Source organism: Lithobates pipiens, unplaced genomic scaffold, assembly GCF_037356315.1.
Source record: "Lithobates pipiens isolate NorthernLeopardFrog02 unplaced genomic scaffold, aLitPip1_a1.2 Scaffold_28, whole genome shotgun sequence".
NCBI classification, from domain to species: domain Eukaryota; kingdom Metazoa; phylum Chordata; class Amphibia; order Anura; family Ranidae; genus Lithobates; species Lithobates pipiens.
In genome coordinates this window covers 145,447,147-145,469,992 of record NW_027507789.1, presented here as the reverse complement: position 1 = coordinate 145,469,992, position 22,846 = coordinate 145,447,147, and the positions used below count along the sequence as shown (strand labels likewise).

The 22,846-nt window shown below is 46.1% G+C and overlaps 1 protein-coding gene across 4 annotated transcripts in view; it reads right to left on the bottom strand.

Moving 5' to 3' along the window:
- Positions 1-22,846, bottom strand: part of GGA3 (golgi associated, gamma adaptin ear containing, ARF binding protein 3) — a 198,585-nt gene that overhangs the window by 43,593 nt on the left and 132,146 nt on the right. For all 4 annotated transcript variants that reach the window (XM_077459653.1, XM_077459649.1, XM_077459652.1 and 1 more), the window contains 3 exons: positions 9,405-9,508; positions 9,240-9,320; positions 7,083-7,220 (listed from right to left, as the gene is read on the bottom strand). In XM_077459653.1, coding sequence (XP_077315779.1) covers positions 7,083-7,220; positions 9,240-9,320; positions 9,405-9,508 — 323 coding nt within the window. The remainder of the gene's footprint in view (positions 1-7,082; positions 7,221-9,239; positions 9,321-9,404; positions 9,509-22,846) is intronic.

Below are 22,846 nucleotides of genomic sequence, written 5' to 3'. Positions count from 1 at the left end.
TTCTCTTGCAAATCAGAAATTTAGTGCGTTTTGTGATCCGATTATGCCATCATTGATTTTGAAATTTGACCAACCAAGCCTTCAACTTCACCTCATTTTACTGCAGAAATAAATTTTCATGGCCGGGAATCTTCTTTTCTTTATGGGAATGTTCTTTCCTAGCACTTATGCACATTTATTTTCTGATTATATTTCTCATATGATTCTCCCATTGATTAGAAATTTGTTTGTTTTTCAAAAAATTTCCAACATGCCCAATCAGTCAAATTCGATTTCGATTTGATGGCTGCACGAAAATTGCCCGTTGCTGCAGCCCACTAGTGGTGCGAAAATCCAAAAGAAAATTATTTTCTGCTCATCATAGAGATTTACTGAAATGTGAGATATATTCACTGAGATTTGGACTGTGCTGGCATACACGTAACTGATGTTCTCCCTGTGCCCTGGTTCACACTGATGCAATACAGGGAGCGCACAAGTTTCTCTGCGTTTCCCCACAATGCATCGCACTGCACATGCAATCTGCTGCAGTTGTCAATGTTAGATTAACAGCACCCCGAAAAAGATTGCAAAATGCATGCAATGCGATTCAGGTGGGATTGTGGGCAACCAATACCTATGAACCCTAGTGGTGACATCACCACTGTGCTGCACATAATCTGTGCAGAGAAAAGAGCTGTGGCAGGGACCCAACAGGCCCCAGCCACTACAGAAAACTACAAGAAGGGTGGATAAAAGACCTTAACCACTTCAATACCAGACACTTACACACCTTCCTGCCCAGACCAATTTTCAGCTTTCAGCTCTGTCACACTTTGAATGACAATTGCATGGTCATGCTACACTGCACCCAAACTAAATTTTTATCATTTTGTTACCACAAATAGAGCTTTCTTTTGGTGGTATTTGATCACCTCTGGGATTTTTTTCCTGCTAAACAAATAAAAAAAGACTGAAAATTTTGAAGAAAAAAAAAAGTTTTTTTTGTTTCTGTTACAAAACTTTGTAAATAAGTAAGTTTTCTAATTCACTGATGGGCACTGATGAGCACTGATAGGTAATGATGAGGTGGCACTGATGATGGGCACTAATATTCAGCACTGATAGGTGGCACTGATATGCAGCACTGATGAGTACATACAGGTGCCACTTATGTGTACTGAAAGGCGGCACTGATGGGCACGGAAAGGCGGCACTGATGGGCACTGATAGGTGGTACAGATGGGCATGGATGTACACTAATGGATGGTACTGATGGATGCCAATCAGTGCCAAACAATAATGCCTGCCAATCAGTGATGACCAATGTGGGCACTGATTGGCATCCATTGTTGGCACTGATTGGCATCCCTGGTGGTCTAGGGTGGCATACCTGGTGGTAATTAGTGGTGGCATCCCTGGTGGTCCAGTGTGGGCATCCTAAGGGGGGCTGCAATGATAATCAATCAGCACAGACCTCCCTGTCAGAGGAGCATCCAATTGGCTCTCCCCTACTCGCATCTAACAGACACGAGTGAGGAAAAGCCAATCAACGGTTCTTCCTATTGTGTCCAATCATGGCTGATCACGTGGTAAAGAGTCTCTGTCAGAGATACAATCTGTCAGAGACTCTTTACCTAGATCGGAGTTGCGGGCTGACACACCACAACAATGATCACCGCAATGCATGCCCCCGAGGGAGCACAGTGGCTTGATATCCTGGCGACGGCATATGACGTCCGATCAGGATATCAAAACCACTTTCCCCGATGTCATATTGCTATATGGCGGACGGCAAGTGGTTAAATCCTTAATACAGGAGGCTCCTCCACAGAGGTAAAGTTGCTCACTGGACTGTTGCACATACTTTTAGAAAACACACAACACACACCAAGATTTGAATATGAATACACTCTTGCATTTAGACAATATCTGCTTATCTCAGATATCGGCAATAAATCACTTCTCTGGGTTGTTACACATGTGTAGTTCAATTGGAAATATATGTGAAAATGCTAACTGTACTTTAGAACTTAAATTCAGGGATACAAAACAATGTTACAAATATAATCACAATCTTTGCATGTTCTTTCCCTGTGCTGTGTTCTACCTTGTAGAACTTTGTAAAAGTGTGAACAGACGACCAAGTCACCGTTTTACACACTTGAGCAACAGACGATTAATGTCGGAAGGCCCAAGATGTTCCGACTGCCCTTGTGGAGTGGGCCGTGACCGGAAAGGGGGGCACCAGCCCCTTCAAGATGTAGGCCTGTATTACAATCTGTCTGATCCACCTGGAAATGTTAGCCGATGAGACCGCCATGCCTTTTTTTGGACCAGCCACTGAAACAAACAAGGAGTCTGACTTCCGAAAGGGAACCGTAGCAGACAAATACAACCTCAAAGCACGAACCACATCCAGGGCATGAAGGGCCACCGCCTTAGGATGTGTCGGCTTAGGACACAGAGATGGTAACACAATGTCTTCATTGATATGGAACACCGAAACCACCTTCGGCAGAAAAAAAGATTGCGGACGCAACACCACCTTATCCTGGCTAACCAGGGCGACTTGCAAGACAAGACCACCAGTTCCGAAACCCTCCTGGCCAATGTAATACCCACTAGAAAGACCACTTTCTGAGAAAGAGTCAACAGAGGGATCTCTCTGATATTTTCAAATGGCGGTTTTTGAAGAGCCGTTAACAATCTGGAGCAATCAGTATTACTGGAATCCCCTCAGCCTCCACTCTGCGGAGCAGACGTGGTAACAGTTTCAACGGAGAAAAGGCATAGATCAGCTGGTACTGATCCCACGGAGCCACCAGCACGTCAGACGCATCTGCCCAAGGATCTCTTGTCCTGGACACGAATCTTGGCACCTTCCGTTTGAGACAGGAGGCCAGAAGATCCACGTCTGGTGTGACTCATCGCAGGCACAGTAGCCTAAACATCTCTGTATGCAACTCCTGGGTCCAGCATCTGGCGACTTAGATAGTCTGCCTGCCAGTTCTCCACTCCCGGGATGTAAATGGCTGACAGGGCCGGTACAAGTCGCTCTGCCCACTGAAGCATGTGAGCCACCTCCCTTGCGGCAGCCGAGCTTCTTGTTTCTCCTTGGTGATTGATGTATGCTACCGCTGTGGCGTTGTCTGACTGGATCCTGATCGGATGCCCTCAAAGTCTTATGGACCATGTGATTGATCGGCAACTTGGTTTCCTCCACCGACCAGAGGCCCTGGGTCGACTGAACTCCCATTACTCCACCCCAGCTGGTTAGGCTGGCGTCCGTTGTGATCACTGTCCATTTCAGAGGTAGGAACGACTTCCCGGACCGAAGTGCCGGGGACCTCAGCCACCAGAGCAGGTAATCCCTGACTAACTGGCTCACCTGAATCTGCCGATCCAGGGACAACTGAGATTTGTCCCATTTTGTCAAAATCTCCTTCTGCAGGACTCTGGTCATACGGTACTGCCTCGAAGGAGGCCACCATGAGTCCCAGGACTCGCATGCAGAAGTGGAGCGACAACCACCTGCGGTTCATCAGCTGTTTTACCGCAGCTCTGAGAGTCTGCAGCTTGTCTGAAGGGAGAAACACTCTCGCTTCCATGGAGTCCAGCAGTAAGCCTAGGTACTCCAAGCGCTGAGTCGGTACAATCACAGACTTTTTTAGGTTCACCAGCCACCCAAATTCCTGCAGGGTCTGTATGGTGATCGCCATATCCTCCTCTAACTCTGAGGCGGAAGATGCTCTCAGGAGGAGATTGTCTAGGTAACCCACGATCGCGATACCACGTTGCCGCAGCAATGCTAAAACAGGAGCCAATACCTTTGTAAAGACTCGGGGGGAAAAAGCCAAACCAAAAGGGAGAGCCACAAATTGGTAGTGGGCTTCCCCAACTGCAAATCGCAGAAATCTCTGATGCTGAATGCATACGGGGATGTGCAGGTACGCGTCCTGGATGTCCAAAGACACCAGGGAGTCCCCTTGATGGAGTGCAGCGACTACTGAGCGAACTGATTCCATTGTAAACCTCTGTACTTTTACAAAGTAATTGAGGGCTTTTAGGTCCAAGATTGGACATACCCCTTCCTTTTTGGGGACTACAAACAGTAGTTTGTGTATGAGTATGTGTAATGAGTAGAACCCCTGGAAACGTTCCGATTCCGGAACAGGTACTATCACCCCACGACTCAGCAGGTCCCTTACCGCCCCCAATAGTGCCTCCCGGCTAGCCAGGAGTACGGGTATGCTGGAGGGGAAGAATCTGTTTTGTGGCCAAGAGAGGAACTCTATCTTGTAGCCTGAGGAAATCATATTGCAGACCCATTGGTCGGACAGCCGAGAGGTCCACCAGGCTGCAAACTCCCGAAGGCGACCCCCACCTGAGTTGCGGGCAGGGGCAAACCTTCATGCGGTAGCACTTTTGCTCGCATGCTTGGAATTCCAGGGACACTTTGGTCCTTCAGAGGTCGTCCTGTTGGACTGGGGACACATCGCCAAAGCCCTGGGTGGATGAAAAAGCCGTTTGTGAGTGGAAAATGAGGGCCCTTGCCTACGGAGTGGCTCCTTAGCCTTCCTGGCCTATGGGAGTAGTGTACTCTTACCACCTGTGGCATTTTTTATAATGTCATCCAATAAGGCTCCAAAGAGTAGGTTGCCGAGGAAGGGAAGATCCGTCAGGGCTTTCTTAGAACCCTGGTCAGCAGACCAGCATTTTAGCCAAATTAGGCGCCTCAGCACTACTGCTGACACTGAAGCCCTGGACAACAGGGGGAGAGTGTCCAGGGCCACGTCACAAATGTACTCAAGGCCTTGCACTAATTGGTCAGCTAGTTCCACGCAGACAGGAGAGGCCTGTTGCTCTCCCAATTCGCGGTGCAACAGTTTTGCCCACTCAGTGAGTGTCTGCGACACAAGTGCGGATGCCAGTACTGGTCACATAGTTGACCCCACAACCGTAAACAAGGAACGAGCCACTGCCTCGGCCTTCCTGTCCATGGGGTCCTTAAAGGCAGGAGTCCCCTCTACCGGGATCGCGGTTACTTTGTTTAACCTGGATACTGGGGGGTCCACGACCGGAGGAGCTGACCACTTTTCGAGAAGGCTCTCCTCAAAGGGGTAAACGCACCGCCATGCATTTGGGGACCAAAAACCTCCGTTGCGGTCGACCCCATTCCTTGTAAATTAACTTATAGAAATAAGTCAGATACAGGAACACCTTAGGTGAACGGGCTGGCTTACGGGACCCAAAAGGGACCGCTACATCAGCAGAGGGATCTGCTGGCTCCTGAATTTTCAGGGTATCACGCACAGCTGTGATAAGTGCTCCAACAAGTGCTTTGTCACGCACGGACCCGGACGGGGACTCATCCTCACTGTCTGATCGGTCCTGGTCAGCATCATCTGAAACTACAGAACAGGGGTCACCAGCCTCAGCAGGGCCTAAGTCGGTGCCAGAGCTCTCCCTGGAGGATGGGGGCAGGGGCCGTTTTTTACCACCTTTGCGCCCACGCACCACCTCCATCTTGGCAATGAACGAATTAAGCACCGCCGACAGAGCGTCCAGAGGCACTGCACTGTCTGCAGGCGAACCGTTTGCAATTGCCTGGATTTCAGTTTCTGAGCAATGCTGACCCTACCCTGTCTGCCACCTCTTGGGGACTTAGGACAGTGATGGTCCCACCCTCCTAACTGCTGCTGGCTGAGGGGCTCTTTCCCACAGGGCTCACCACCCTGACTGGTTCTGCGCCGTCCAATGAATAGTGCCTGTGTCCTGTGTCAGCTCCCAGGTGCATAGGAGACCACACTGCGCTGTGCAGAGCTGCTCTGAATGGCGCTGAAACTGACCAAAAACGTGTTCAGGCTTCAATAAAATGGCCGCCGAGTGTCCAGTATAAAAAGGACATAATCACAGGGGAAATGGCCGCCGAACTACAGGAAAATGGCCATAGAGCAAGCTGCTCCTTGGTCACACCAAAAATGGCCGCCGAGCACTGTATACCATGAGGGACAGTGAAAAACAAGCATAGAAATGGCAGTGAAACAGCGCTGCAACGATCAACAGACACAGCCTCCAGACACCTCCAGGGACAAACCTACACACATCCAGGGCACAGCCAGCCAGCGCAGCCCCCCCCCCCCAGATGAGAGCCCCCCCCGGTGAGTCCCTGTCTATGGCACACACACACCGCTCAGCAGCCCATGCAGCATTCCCCACAGGGAAGGGGGGGGGGGAGATAGGGACAGGGAGAGAAGAGAGGGAGGTGAGGGGCCCCTGAATTGACCTCTCAGAGAATGCCCAGCTGCTAAGCCCCACCGAGGCAGGAAGAGCTGTTCTTACCAGTCCTGCAGAGCTGGGAGACATTCCATCACAGACCCACTCTCCGATCACTACGGCACACTGTGACGCAGACATCAGTAGCCCGGTCATATGTGTGCCCCGGAGCAATTACGATCACCGACCGCCTCCGGAGCTGAGGCATGTCGTGGCCGAACTAGCACAGAGCTCTGGTCTGCACACGCTCCCTGGCCAGGCTGGGGAGACTACAAGGTTAAGAGTATCCAGCCTGTCACCCAGCCGACTGTTGATAGCAGATCACAGGATCTTTAATCTTGCGCAAAAAGCAAAGCTTCTGCAGAAAAAAAACATGGACCGATGGGCCCACAGGGTTCCTAGGTCCTTCTCCTTCACTGGGCAGAACAAAACTGAAGCTGAAGCTGCAAGGCAGGCTTTGGGGTTGTTCCCCCTTGGGCGGAACTAGAAAGTTCTAGTTTTTATTATTACATGTTAACATGTTATGCCTAGTCCTCTCCTGAAGGTGGCGTAACAACCCAATGCTCTAAGAGAGAAGCTGTGTCAGTCGGTGAACGTAAGAGAAAGTGATATTGGTCGATCCCTACTCTGTTTTATCAGCAGATAGATTGGGGACTGAGGAAAAAAGGGGAGGATCAGAGAAGGCAGGATCAAACAGCACTTTTACACAATGCAGAGGATTAACCCCGTAGGTGCCACTGTGAGCATGCTTAACTGCATATACAGACTGTTATGGGTTTAGTAACACTTTAACTATAATGATCACTTTCCGATCAATATCTTACCCTAATAAGTTCCTTGTCCCCCTCCGATGACTCTTCTTTACTGTAATGTGTCAGCATCTCTTGCAGGAGCTTTACATTATTATTCACTTCCTCCAGGGTGTGAATACGCTTACTAGCTTTCTGCATTCTCACCTCATCCTGCACAATGTACATACACATCATTGGCATTACACAATATATAGAATATACAAGATTGCAGTTAATGGAGTAGGTTGAAAAGTGGAGACATTCAGTGCACATCCTGATCAAGCTACAACTATTTCTTTAGCTAACAGAAATTAAAGAAACACCAGTGGAACCAAAATAAGCCAGGCCATAGACGGTTCGAACTACTGAACAGGCCAAGATTCGAACCATGTATGGTCAGGTGGAATTTATCCAAATTGATCGATCGATCAACTTGGGAACAACCAGCCTGCCAGATTTTACATGTGATTATCGCTAGCAGCTGTTATAGTAGCTATCAATAATCTCAGTGTTCTCTCTGCTTGAGCGGGGAGGGATTCCCCCATCAACACTGACTGTGCTGATGGGGAATTCAAAAGAAATTTGCTTGTCTATGGCTGGCCTAATACCGTGTGTGTGTAAATGTATTTATCAGCTAGACAAAACAGCTTCACACAAACCCATTAGATAATGTAGGTGTATTAATAGGTGTCCGTACATGACCGTAAGGAAACAAACCTTACAATATACAGGCACCATTATCAAAGCCCAGCCAAGTTAGAAAAAAAAAAGTTATGGAAGTTATCTGAGCATGCCAATAACAGATCAAGCTCTACCTGCATGACATCCTCAATAGGCTCATTATTTCATAACAGTAGGTTATAAATAGAGTTTAGAGGCATTAAATAATTATATTAAATAATTATATTAATTCCATCTTCAGCTATGGTCTTCAAACTGTTCAATGTTTCCAGCACAGCATACCGCTGACGGGACAGGTCTATCGGATGTACGGCTGCCAAATGATTGCTTGTATCATTGTAACATCAGCATTTACCATACACGCGAAAGCTGTGAAGCTGCAGAAAGCCAACATAAAGCAATACTCAAATAAGGGGGTTTTCTGATTTAGAAGACCCTTTGAGGTTATTAAAGCAGCAGCAAGAAAAGTCATAATAGCAAAGAATCAGACATGAAGTAAGTATGGAAAGGCCATGGAGATGGACCATCAAGCAGCCCTAAGGATTTTCTGAAAAATACAAACTAAACCAGAAGTGACTAAATCATTGTCGCTTGTGGTTTCTAATGTCACACAGTGAGAGGAACAACATCTGTTCCTCTCACTGTGTCTAAGGGACCAGATGCCACCAGTTGCATCCTTGGCCCCCTAATCGTTTGGGAGAGCCCAGTAAAGGTGGCAGGGAGGGGGCTGTAAAAGTAATCCAGCTTCAGAATCACTGGCTTAAAAAAAATGATATGTTGTTCATCGCTGTAGTAATGACAGTGGTATCACCTTTGCCATCCAGTGATATCCAGGCATTTCACTGGGCAGAAAGTGGTTAAAGAATACTTCCAATACAAATGGAGATCCCTTACCTTCTAATAACACAGTAATGTCCTTCCCAGTGTAAACAGCAAGAAGGGAGTAACTCATAAGGAACTATTTATACTTTTTCACACAATTTTCACCCCAGGATTCCCCCTATGGAATTTAACTAGGAAAACCTGTGAATCCTGAGTGAAATGTGTGTGAATCTTGTGTGAACACATTCACGAATAAACCCCACAGAGTTACAAACAAAAAACTACAAATTATACTATTAACAATTTTGAAAAGTGCAACATAAAATGAAATATTTGAAGAAAGGTCCACAGACAATATAATTGTGGTAATAAATGCTCTATGTCAGTGGTTCTCAACCTCAGTCCTCAAGTACCCCCAACAGGCCATGTTGGCAGCTTTTACTTTATCTTGCACATGTGCTTTAAATCAGAGTCAATGGTTTGGATTTTGGACAGCTATTTTATCTAAGAGAAATTCCCAAAACATGGCCTGTTGGGGGTACTTGAGGACTGAGATCCAGTGCTGTGTAGTATACCAGTAACAAATGACTTCAATGTAACAAATCATTTTTTGCTTTTTTTTTTTCATACATGCTATATAATTGTGTGGGCAATGTCGTATTAACGGATCATTAGGTGTTCACTCACCTCTTTTACCATAGATTTAATTAACTTGTTGGCTTCCTGAAGGTCATCTGGATTCTTACTTTTCAGCAATCTGGCCAACAACTGAAATAGCAATATAAACATACTGCGTTAGGAAAATCAGAAAAAGACAAAAGGGAAAAAAAATACACACAGACTTTTTATTACCTTAGATCTCTCATCATCATCAAAAATTGGATTTTTAGGGCGGACTGGAGGTGATGGGATCAAAGTGTGGTCCACTGGGATTACTGGGTCTGACAGAACAATACCTGGCATAGGGAACCAAAGTGGAATACAGCTGAAATATCAGTTTAAAGTTTTTAGGTAAAATTCAAAGATTCAAAGTGTTTTTTTTTTTTTTTACTAATACTAATGTGCAGATTAGTGTATGTGAATTTGGAACATAATCTCTATTGGTGGCCAGATTTAACCCATTCATCTCACACACCTATATACCCCTTATATTCACATTTCGAGCCTATGGTTTCAAAAATCCATATATACATTTTTTTTATGACAAAAACAAGGCTTTCTGTTGCCAATCTGATTGCCATAATAAGATTTTATTTTCAATGCAATCTATAGATAAAAAACTAAAACTTAAGAAAAAAAAAAAAGATTTTAAAACTAGTGTTACTGAAAAAAGAAAAAGTGCCCATTATATTCTATAATCTGTCCCAATATTATTAATAAAAAAAATAGGATTTTTTTGTACTCACCGTAAAATCCTTTTCTCTGTAATTCAACAACCGACACAGCTCCTCTCTCTAACAAATGGGTTGTTAGCCTTATCACTAGGAGAATACTAGGCATAGTTGTAGCACAACACTCAGAACTCTTAGTTCTGCCCAGGGGGGCAGTCCCTTGGGCTACAACCCTCCACCCCGCAAAGCAGCATCAGTACGTCAACAAGCAGTATAGCGTAAAGATAAATAAGGGGCGGGTGCTGTGTCGGTCGGTGAATTACAGAGAAAAGGATTTTACGGTGAGTAAAAAAAATCCTATTTTCTCTTATATTCACCGACCGACACAGCTCCTTTCTGTAACAAATGGGACATCCCCAAGCAGTGCCAAAACGAAGGGTGGGAAAAACAGCATAGAAACTTAATCCAAAATGGCAAGTGGGAACTAGTGAAACTATACCCACAAAAAAACAGTAGTGCATGGAAAACCAGCACAAAAACACAGGGTATCCTCAACAGAAGTGATCACCCAACAGTGCATTAACATAACAGTACTGTGTTTTTATCAAAAAAACAGGAAAAAATATGTATTGCATATTCAATTGCAACTACACGGCCTGCAAAACTTTGTGGCCAAAACAGGCATCAGCCAATGCACTGACGTCTACCTTGTAGAACTTGGTAAACGTATGGAAAGACGACCAAGTCGCCGCCTTACACACCTGAGCGACCGACGCTTGGTGTCGGAAGGCCCAAGACACTCCAATTGCCCTTGTGGAGTGGGTTGTGACCGGAAAGGGGGGCACCTGCCCCTTCAAGGCATAGGCTTGTACTACAATCTGTCTGATCCACCTGGAAATGGTGGCCGACGAGACTGCCATGCCTTTGTTTGGACCAGTCTCCGAAACAAACAGTGAGTCTGACTTTCGAAAAGGAGCCGTGGCAGACAAATACACCTTCAGAGCCCTACCCACGTCAAGAGCGTGAAGGGCCACCTCCTTCGGTGCTTCGGCTTAGGACACAGAGATGGTAATACAATGTCCTCATTGATATGAAAAGCCGAGACCACTTTATGCAGAAAAGACGATTGCGGACGCAACACCACCATATCCTTGTGGATAACCAGATAGGGCGACTTGCAGGACAAGGCCGCCAGTTCCGAAACCCTCCTGGCTGATGTGATAGCCACTAGAAAGACCACTTTCTGGGAGAGAGTCAACAGGGGAATCTCCCTGATATTTTCAAACGGCGGTTTTTGAAGCGCCGATAACACCATGTTTAAATCCCATGGGGGTAAGGGTGGACGCACCGGAGGGACTACATGTCGTAACCCCCTGAACGAAGGTACTCACTAAAGAGTGCAACGCCAGGGGTCGCTGAAAAAAGACAGCTAAGGCTGAAATTTGCCCTTTGATGGTGCTAAATGCCAATCTCTGGTCAACTCCCTGCTGGAGAAACAGCAGGATCCTGGATATGGAAAAGGAGTGCAGATGCCATCCTTTCTCCTCACACATGGAGATGTAGGCCTTCCAGGTACGATGGTATATCTTCTGAGAAGAAGATTTCTGTGCTCTCAACATAGTTGGAATCACCGAGTCCGACAGACCCCAGTTCCATGTGTAGAGGCACAGCCTGATCGCTCTCAATTCGAGCAGATTGATCGGCAACTTGGATTCTTCCGTCGACCAGAGGCCCTGAGCTGACTGAACGCCCATCACTTCACCCCAGCCGGATAGACTGGCGTCCGTTGTGATCACCGTCCATTTCAGAGAAAGGAACGATTTTCCAGACTGAATCCCCGGGGACCTCAACCACCAGATCAGTGAGTCTGACTGACTGGCTCACCTGGATCTGTCGATCCAGGGACAACTGAGATTTGTCCCATTTTGTCAAAATCTCCTTTTGCAGGACTCTGATGCGGAACTGGGCATAAGGTACTGTCTCGAAGGAGACTACCATGAGCCCCAGTACTCGCATGCAAAAGCGGAGCAACGACTACTTGCGGTTCATCAGCAGTTTTACTGCGGATCTGAGAGTCTGCATTTGTCTGAAGGGAGAAAAACTCTTGCTTCCCTGGAGTCCAGCAGCAAGCCTAGGTACTCCAGACGTTGGGTCGGCACAATCACCGACTTTTTTAGGTTCAAAAGCCACCCAAATTCGTGCAGGGTCTGCATGGTGATCGCCACATCCTCCTTTAATTCTGAGGCGGAAGATGCCCTCAGGAGGAGATCGTCTAGGTATCCCATTATCGGGATCCCACGTTGTTACAGCAATGCCAAAACTGGAGCCAATACCGTGGTAAAGACTCGGGGGGCTGATGCCAGACCAAAAGGAAGAGCCACAAACTAATAGTGAGCTTCCCCGACTGCAAAGCGCAGAAACTTTTGATGCCCAAGGCATATGGGTATGTGCAGGTACGCATCCTGGATGTCTAAGGATGCCAGGGAGTCCCCTTGATGGAGTGCAGCGACTATTGAGCAAACTGATTTCATTCTGAAACTCTGCACTTTTACAAAGTGATTGAGGGCTTTTAGGTCCAAGATTGGACGTACCCCTTCCTTCTTGGGAACCACAAACAGATTTGAGTAGAATCCCTGGAAGCGTTCCGATTCCAGAACCGGTATAATCACCCTGCAATTCAGCAAATCCCTTACTGCCCCAAACAGGGCCTCCTGGCGAACTGGGGATACGGGTATGCTGGAGGGGAAGAATCTGTTTGGGGCCAAGAGAGAAACTCTATCTTGTAGCCTGTGGAAATCAGATCGCAGACCCATTGGTCAGATAATCGGGAGGACGACCGGGCTGCAAAGTCCCAAAGACGACCCCCCACCCGAGACATGGGTGGGGGCAAACCTTCACGCGGTAGCACTTTGTTTCTCAGGCTTGTTAGGCTTGCAGTTCCAGAGACGTTTTTGACCGTCCGTGGGCGTCCTGTCAGGCTGGGGACGTTTTGTCGAAGCTCCGGGCAGACAAAAAAGCTGTTTGTGAGCGGAAAAGGAGGGCCCTTGCCTACGGCGTGGCTCCTTAGCCTTCCTGGCCGGTGGAAGTAAGGTACTCTTACCACCGGTGGCATTTTTAATAATGTCATCTAGTGAGGCTCCAAAGAGCCGGTCGCCAAGGAAGGGAAGATCCATCAGGGCTTTTTTGGATGCCTGGTCTGTTAGTTCCACACAGACAGGGGAAGCCTGTTGCTCTCCCAATTCGCGGTGCAAACGTTTTGCCCACTCAGTGAGTATCTGCGTCACAAGTGCGGATGCCAGTACAGGTCGCACGGCTGACACCACAACCGTAAGCAAGGAACGAGCCACTGCCTCGGCCTTCCTGTCCGTGGGATAATTGAATGCAGAAGTCCCCTCAACCGGAATCGTGGTTACTTTATTTAACCTGGATACTCAGGGGTCCACGACCGGAGATGCCGACCATTTTTTGAGAAGGCTTTCCTCAAAGGGGTAATGCACCGCCATGTATTTGGGGACCGAAAAGGTCTGTTGCGAGCGACCCCCTTCCTTGTAAATTAACTTATAGAAATAAGTCAGATACGGGAACACCTAAGGCGAACGGGCTGGCTCCAACAACGGACCTGGACGGGGACTGATCCTCACTGTCCGAACGGTCCTTGTCAGCGTCGTCTGACAAGACAGATTCTTTCATCCCCTGGTGCCTTTCATTATCAATAGTTTCATTTTAATGTTTCTCTACAAATCTATTTTACATTCACAGGTAAGAGTGCTAGGATTGTAGTTGCTGCTCCCTCTCTTCCTGTGTGAATTAATGAATATTAATTATTTACTTATTATTTATTCTAGACATCCCTATTTAAACTGCTCCTGATAAGTGGATACACAGCAACCATGTCCATACCATGGGTTTTATTTGTCATCAATTTATTTAATACTAGATATTTATACTGTTCCGTGACTATTCTGGATGTACTGCTTATATTGATTTCATTATATGATACTTTGTCTACTATGTTATTTTATATGACGTTTCAACCATGCTTTACAAATTTGTGTCATAATTATTGTATCAATTAAATGCATATTCATCATTGTATTATGTCCATTATCGTCACCTTTGATTAACTTAGATATTATATTGTATGTCCCATCCTACCCGAGGGTTGTGTTATCATATAAAGTCCCAACTCTTCCCCCTTCCCCCAATTTCCCTTTATATTTTAAGACAGAGCAGGGGTCACCAGCCTCAACAGGACCCGAGTCTGCGTCAGAGCTCTCCCCAGAGGATGGGGGATGGGTGGGCAGGGGCCACTTTTTAGCACCTTTCTTCCCATGCACCGCCTCCATCTTGGCAACGAACGAATTGAGGACCGCCATCAGGTTGTCCATGGGTACTGCGCAGTCCGCAGGTGACCCGGTTGCAATTGCCTGGATTTCGGGGGAAGAAACACCAGTTTCTGAAGCCATGCTGACCCTACCCTGTCTGCCACCCAAAGGGGACTTAGGACAGTGACCGTCCCACTCTCCTTGCTGCCACTGACTGAGGGGCTCTAACCCGCCAGACTCACCACCCTGAGGAGTTCTGCGCTGTTCACAAGTAGTACCTGTAGACCCCGAGTGCTCCCAGGTGAAGTGGAAACAAAACCTGTGTCAGTGGCAGTCGTCAGAATGGGTGCTAAACGATCTGAAAAACGTGCTCAGGCTTCTATAGAATGGCCACCCAGCGTCCAGTAAACAGACAGGAAACACAGGGAAAATGGCTGTGAGAGCACATGCAAGCTGCTGCTGGAGAACACTGAAAACGTGCTCAGGTTTCTAGAAAATAGCCGCCAGTGTCCTGAATAGGAGAGCACTGGGAAAATGGCCGCTTGAAGCCCAGAAAGACATGCTGCCCTCGCCCACACCTAAAATGGCGGTCTGCTAACTTCCATGAGGGACAGAGACAGAATATGACAGAGACACAGAGCTGAACCGAAAACACAGCAGACCCTCACAGGCACCTTCCGGAAGCTTAACACACAGGATCCAGGACACCAACAGCCAGCCAGTCCCCTATCCCAGGTGAAAGCCCTCAGGGATCTTACACACACACCGCTCAGCACCACATGCAGATTTCCCCCGGGTAAGGGGGAGGGGAGATAGGGACAGGGGAGAGAAGAGAGGGATGTGAGGGACCCCCGAATCGACCTCCCAAGGAATGCCCAGCTGCTCAGCCCCGCCAGGCAGGGAGAGCTGTACTTACCAGTCCTGAAGAGCTGGGAGACATTCCATTGTAGTTCTGCTCCTGATCAGTACAGGGTAGCTACTGGCCTCAGCATACTGTGACGCAGACATCAGTAGCCTGGTCATATGTACGCCCCGAAGCATGAAAACTCACCGACCACCTCTGGAGCTGAGGTTTTGTCGTGGCCTGCTGAGTCGTAGCTGCCACCTGCACACGCTTGATGACCAGACTGGGGAGACTACAAGGATAAGGGTATCCAGTCTGTCACCCAGCCGGCTGTTGATAGTAGATCACAGGATCATTCATCTTGCGCAAAAACCCAAGCTTCTGCGTAAAAAAAGCACGGGCCGATGGGCCCGCAGTGTTCCTAGGTCCTTCTCCTTTACTAGGCAAAATAAAACTGATGCTGCTTGGCAGGGTGGAGGGTTGTAGCCCAAGGGACCGTCCCCCTGGGTGGAACTAGGAGTTCTGAGTGTTGTGTTACAACTATGCCTAGTATTCTCCTAGTGATAAGGCTAACAACCCATTTGTTACAGAGAGGAGCTGTGTCGGTCGGTGAATTTAAGAGAAATTATGTTTGAGGTACAAAGAACTGTGAAAATATTATACAAAATAGCTTCCCTTTCCCCACCCTTTTCATCTTCTCATCCTACCTCATCCTTATCCTCTTCCCAGTTCCCTTCCCCAACAAGTCCCCCCCCCCCTATTTTGATTGGTTATTTGTCATTTTTCTCTTATAAATAAGAGAAATAAGCTTACTGTAAAGATATTCACTGTTAAGAAATCTGTTAGTTACATAGTAGGTGATGTTGAAAAAAGACACAAGTCCAACCTATGTGTATGATTATATGTCAGTATTGTATATCCCTGTATGTTGCGGTCATTCAGGTGCTTATCTAATAGTTTTATGAAACTATTGAAGCCCTCCCGCTGAAACCACCACCTGTGGAAGGGAATTCCACATCCTTGTCGCTCTTATACAGTAAAGAACCCTCTACGTAGTTTAAGTTTAAACCTCTTTTCTTCTAATTTTAATGAGTGGCCACATGTCTTATAGAACTTCCTTGTGTGAAAAAGTTTTATCCCTATTGTGAGGTCACCAGTATGGTATTTGTAAATTGATACCATGTCCCCTCTCAAGCATCTCTTCTCCAGAGAGAATAAGTTCAGTGCTTACAACATTTCCTCATAACTAATATCCGCCAGACCCTTTATTAGTTTTGTTGCTCTTCTTTATACTCGCTCCATTTCCAGTACATCCTTCCTAAGGACTGGTGCCCAGAACTGGACAGCATACTCCAGTTGCAGCAGGACCAGAGTCTTGTAGAGTGGGAGAATTATTGTTTTATCTCTGGAGTTAATCTCTTTTTTAATACATGCCAATATTGTGTTTGCTTTGTTAGCAGCAGCTTGGCATTGCATACCATTGCTGAGCCTATCATCTACTAGGACCCCCAGGTCCTTTTGCACCCTATATTCCCCCAGAGTATAGATTCCATTCATATTTTTGTCACCCAAATGCATTATTTTACATTTTTCTACATTGAACCTCATTTGTCATGTAGTTGCCCACCCCATAATTTGTTCAGATCTTCTTGCAAGGTTTACACATCCTGTGGAGAAGTTATTGCCCTGCTTAGCTTGGCATCGTCCACAAATACAGAGATTGAGCTGTTTACCCCATCCTCTAGGTCGTTTATGAACAAATTAAATAGGATTGGTCCCAGCACAGAACCCTGGGGGACCCCATTACCCAACCCTGACCATTCCAAGTGCTCCCCATTTATCATCAGCCTCTGAACTCGCCCTTGTAGCCAGTTTTCAATCCATGTACTCACCCTATGGTCCATGCCAATGGACTTTATTTTGTACAGGAAACGTTTATCAGGAACTGTGTCAAATGCTTTTCTAAAATCCAGATACACCACATCTATGGGCCTTCCTTTATCTAGATGGCAGCTCACCTCCTCATAGAAGGTTAATAGATTTGTTTGGCAAGAAAGACTCTTCATGAATCCATGCTGATTACTGTTAACAGCTTCAGCCCCGGAAGATTTTAGCCCCTTCCTGACCGGAGCACTTTTTGCGATCCGGCACTGCGTTGCTTTAACTGACAATTGCATGGTCGTGCAACGTGGCTCCCAAACAAAATTGTCGTCCTTTTTTTCCCACAAATAGAGCTTTCTTTTGGTTGTATTTGATCACCTTTGCGGTTTTTATTTTTCCGCTATAAACAAATAAAAAACAAAAGAGCGACAATTTTGAAAAAAAAAACGCATTCTTTTTTACATTTTGCTATAATAAATATCCCCCAGAAATATATAAAAAAACAATTTTTTCCCTCAGTTTAGGCCGATACGTATTCTATTACATTTTATTTTTTTTTACCAAAAATATTGGAATAAGCGTTTGATTGGTTTGCGCAAAAGCGTTTACAAAATAGGGGATAGTTTTATATCCTTTTTATTAATAATTTTTTTTTTTTACTAGTAATGGCAGCGATTTTTATTGTGACTGCGACATTATGGAGGACACATAGGACATTTCTGACACATTTTTTGGAACCATTGTCATTTATACAGCAATCAGTGCTATACAAATGCACTGATTCCTGTGTAAATGACACTGGCAGTGAAGGGGTTAATCACTAGGGGGCAGGGTAAGGGTTAAGTGTGTCCTGGGGCATGTTTCTAACTGTGGGGGCGTGGCTACATGTGACACACCTCACTGATCTCTGCTCCCGAGAGCAGAGATCAGTGACACTGTCACTAGCCAGAACAGGGAGATGCTTGTTTACATTAGCATCTCCCCATTCTTCCTTCTGTGAGACGATCGCGGGTATCCCCACGACGATCGATACTATTGATGTTAGGCTAACTGGTCTGTAATTCCCAGGGATGTATTTTGGTCCTTTTTTAAATATTGGTGCTACATTGGCTTTTCTCCAATCAGCTGGTACCATTCCAGTCAGTATACTGTCAGTTAGCTTTGTACATCCTTGGTCTGCATGCCTTTTTATGACAATCTGTCATATCATTTGTATGCTTTGTACACCTTTTTTCACTGAAAAACAAAATTAAAGAGTTCCTAAAAATGTTAATGATTTTTTTTTTACATAATGAAAATTGTGTATATGGGATTGAGTTTTTTTTTTTTTTTGGTTGAACTAAATGGACTTGTGTCTTTTTTCAACCTGACTATGTAACTATGAAAATAAAAAGGCAAAAAAAAATAGCAAAAAATAAATCAACAAGGGCTTAAAAGTTTAAGACTCCTTTCACACTGGGGCCACCCATGCATTAGCGGTAAAGCGCCGCTCGTCTAGCAGTAATCTGGTTATATTGCATTTCTTTATGACACTTCTAGACACAGATGTTTCCAATTTCTGAGAGTATCATTTAAGGCTCTATTCACACCTAAGCGAAGAAATAATGGCATCACAAACACGTCCTTTGTTTTGCTGCGATTCTGCCCGCGATTCCAGTACATTCATGTGTGAATGGAGCCTTAGGCCCCTTTCACACGGGGCGGATCAGTAATGATCCGCCCGGTGATGATCCGCTCGGTCAGCGGGGATCGCTCCGTTGTCCCCGCTGAGCCGGCGGCGGTCTCCGCACACTGTGCAGGGACCGCCCTGCCAGCTCTCCGCTCTCCTCTATGGGGATCGGATGAGCACGAACCGTCTGTCCCTGTTCATCAGATCCGCTCTGCAGACGGATAGAAAAATAGGATTTTCCTCCATCTGCAGAATCGGAGAATTGCGGAGGCAGACAATAGCGGGTGTCTGCGGATGTTCATCCGCAGACACCCGCAATCCCATAGGGATGCATGTATGTCCGTATTTCATCCGCAAACGGATGGATGAAATACGGACATAATGTCTGCATGTGTGAAAGGGGCCTTACACAGGAGCTGCTGCAGCCACTCCTGTGGTACAGAGCAAGGCCCATTTCACAGTGGCAGTCTGTCTGCTTTATCATTTCAATCACGTTTTTTCAAAGAAAAAAAACTGATCAGTTTACATCAGTTTACATCAGTTTTTACTTACATCCACTAGCTGAAGTCCTTAACCACTTGAGTCCTGGAGCCATTTTTTTAATTTTTAAAAATTTTTGGTTTACATTATTAAAAAATTATTTTAGGCCTGAAGGTTACTTAAAATCCCCAAACATAAATTTCCTGAAAGCAAACACCCTAGAGAATACATTTGTTGTAGTCCCAATTTTTTATGTCACATGATATTAGCGCAACGGTTTATAAAATGCAAAGTTTCAGTAAAAAATACACTAGTTCATTTTAGGGCACACAAATAATTTACCAAATTTTTTTTGGTAAAATATAAAAGATGAGTAAATAGATAACCAACTTGTCAAGCCTTAAAATTGCTTGCACCCATGAAACTGTGAAAAAAACGTAAATACCCTATATTTTATATTTTCCATAGGCGATGTTTTAAAAGCCCCTACAGGAGAAGGAGCTGTCATTTGCACACCACTAAAGTAAACACCAGGTGACATCACACATGACCCCACCCCTTTTTTTTACTTCAGTGGTAATGCCAAATGACAGCTCCTTCTCCAGCACTATAAAGAAAAGAAAAAAAAAGAGCCAGCAATTACATTTAAAGCCGGCAATGACTCTCTCCTTGTCTGCAGTACACACTACACACTGTTCACTTTCTGTTATTAGCAGGAATCCCCCCTGACAGCAGAGATGAGGTGGGTGCTGGCTCCTTACAACCAATACAAAAATAGATGCAAAAACTGACCGTTTTTTCAGTTTATCCTTTGTTCCGTTTTTTTAATGGAACAAAAATAGGGCTTTGATCCAGTTAAAAAAAATGGCTAAGGGTGGATACGGCTGTAAACGGATGATCATCTGTTTACATTTGTTTGCCCATAGAAATGCACTATTGTCCATTTTTCAACATAAGGAACACCCATGTGAAAGGGACCCAAGTCTTAGCTGATATTTTTACAGCTGTAATTTGCTCAGGATTGTATTAATATGACTGAACAATAGTGACTCCATCTTGTTCTGGCTATAGAGCAATATGCTTTTAACTTAGTTTTGAGAGCATATTTTGAAGCTTTGTTCTTTATGTCTAGTGTCTAGCTATATCACAATAGCATACATAAACTTGCTTGCATAAGTGTTTTGTGAGCATTCTATAATGTATAAATAAGTTGTGGTATCTCCCGCCTTCCTCTTATTGGGGTACACAGACTCGGGATGGGAAACCAAGTATTAGTCATCACCAGATGGTATTTTCATCCTGGTAACCTTGTGACAGCTATGTCTCAAAGGTTATTTACATTATAGGCATGTACTGTATAGCATTATGGTAATGGACTGTTTCATTATTGATGATATGTAATGATATGTACGCCTCTGTATTAACCACACCCATGTTCTATGTAATTATTGGCTGATAATGGTGCATATAAAATGCAGCCCCTCCCACAATACACCAGAAAACTGCTGAACTGTAATCTTGACTCATCACCTTTTCTTGTTGTCTCCTTAATACTGCAGTGTTAAGTAAAGGGTTTTGTGAGTATTGTAATTGCGTTAGTTATACCTCTAGCTGGTCTTTGTCAGGTATATAGAAATACCATTTTAATCACAACAAGGATCAAACTCAGGATCTAGTTAATACACTGTGAGGTCACCTTGAGGCGAGGTGACAGATGCACACCGTAGGGATCAGGAGTGCACCGCAAGGTTGTGGACCCTACGGCTGACTGCTGCGGACAGGAGACAGGTCCCACCGGGGTTTGAGCGTAAGATTCCCTGGGGCGCGGAGTCTAAGAGCCAGCAGGTGTTCACCAGAGCCTCAAGTGGTGAGGATGGACTTGGCTGCAACTGGCTCGGGGTCGCGACCCCCAGGGTCCCCCAGCTCACATCCACAGTAGGCAACAGAAGGATAGGGATGGTGAGGGACAAAGCCAAGGTCGGGGCCACAAGCAGACAGGAATAGTCAGGAACACGCCAAAAGGTCAGGATCACAGGCAAACAGGGATAGTCAAAGACACGCCAAAGTCGGTAACGGAACAACAGAAGAGCACACGGCAGGTAACAGGAAGCTAAACACACAAAGGAATACACAATGGTTGATCAGCACCATTGGCTTGCAGTGCACAGGTTAATATAAGGTTCTCTGATAGGGCCTGGGGTGGAGCCATGCTTAGAGGAGAGGTTATAAAAACCACCAGGTGGAAGTGGCTGGCCTCTTAGTCTGAACACATGAGGGAAGGTAAGCAAACAGGAAGATCACTGCATAACCATGACAGTACCCTCCCTCTTACGAGGCCTCCCCCTCCCCCGCCTGGGTCCAGGCTTAAAGGGAAATTCCAGATGGAACCTCCTCAACAGATGAGGAGCAAAGACCTCAGATGCAGTGATCCAAGACCTCTCCTCAGGGCCCAACCCTTTCCAAAGTACGAGGTACTGAAGAATGCCTTTACGGAGCCGGGAATCCAAAACTTGACTAACCTCGTATTTTAGATTATCCTCAGAGACCGAAACCGAGGTAGGGAGAGGATGAGAGGACTTGAAGACTAAAGGCTTTTTAGGAATGGGTAAGGGCATGAGAAGATCAGGAGTCTGAGCAGGGTCCCCCACACCCTTAAAGATGAGCTGGGCATCCATAACAGGACCACCAGACTGGGCAGAGGTCAGTGGATCCCTGAGGTCAGGTTGGTTAGAATGTGACATGTCATAAGAGTCAAGCTGGATAGCTGCAACACCAACAGGATGCAGAGAACCCTGAGAAAAAGATTGAAAACTCCTCCTGGCCGAATGAGGTATTCTATCCAAAGGATGGATTGAGCCTCTTAAACCGGTATGAACGGACATAGTAGCAGTAGGGTGAGGCCAGGTCACCGAAGGTGCTGAACAAGAAGCAGGAAGCTCATTGGGAATGGGCTGGACTGGCATAACTGGTGCAGAGGTCGACTGAATAGTATTGTCAGGTGTAGCGACCATCTCAATCGCATCACAGGGCATAGCAACTGTGGAACTTGCAGACAAGTTAGCCTGGCTGTGCGTCCAAGGGAGATTAGGGACAGGCAAAGGTAAATGGTTATGAGAACTGGAGTGAATGATCAACTCAGGTTCATAGGTGGGCCCCTCATCCAGAGCACCACATGACCTAGAGAGTGCATCAGTCCGACTATTGCAGGACGCATCCCAGAGATTGCTATATACAGCGGGAAGAGCAGAAGATACTAGGATGGTGGTAACAGGAAGTTTCTCCTTTGGGGTACCCTTGAGTAGGCAGGAAGAGGAACAGGAGGAACCCCAAGCCAGGATCTGTCCAGCAGACCAGTCAACGTGTGGAGAATGGAGCCGTAAACAAGGAAGACCTAATATGATAGGAGATGAAGCCTTAGGTAAGACAAGGAAGGATATCCACACCTGGTGGAGTGTCCCTACTGACATCTTAACAGGAAGAGTCTGAAAGCGGATAGGGCCCCCTGGGAGAACCGTGCCATCAATCGCCAAGACCACCAATGGTGTTGTAAGGGGCAAAAGGGTAAGTCTCATGGAGGATGCAGTTTCCCAATCCATGAAATTGGCAGCGGCTCCGGAATCCAGATGTGCTGAGACCGAACGAGAGGAAGCACTGACATGAAGCAACACAGAAAGGAGAAGACGAGAAGGTGAAGGTGATTTTTCAGGGTCTAATACTCCACCTTCCAGATGTATTAGCCCTGGGCGTTTTTCCGGATGAAGAGT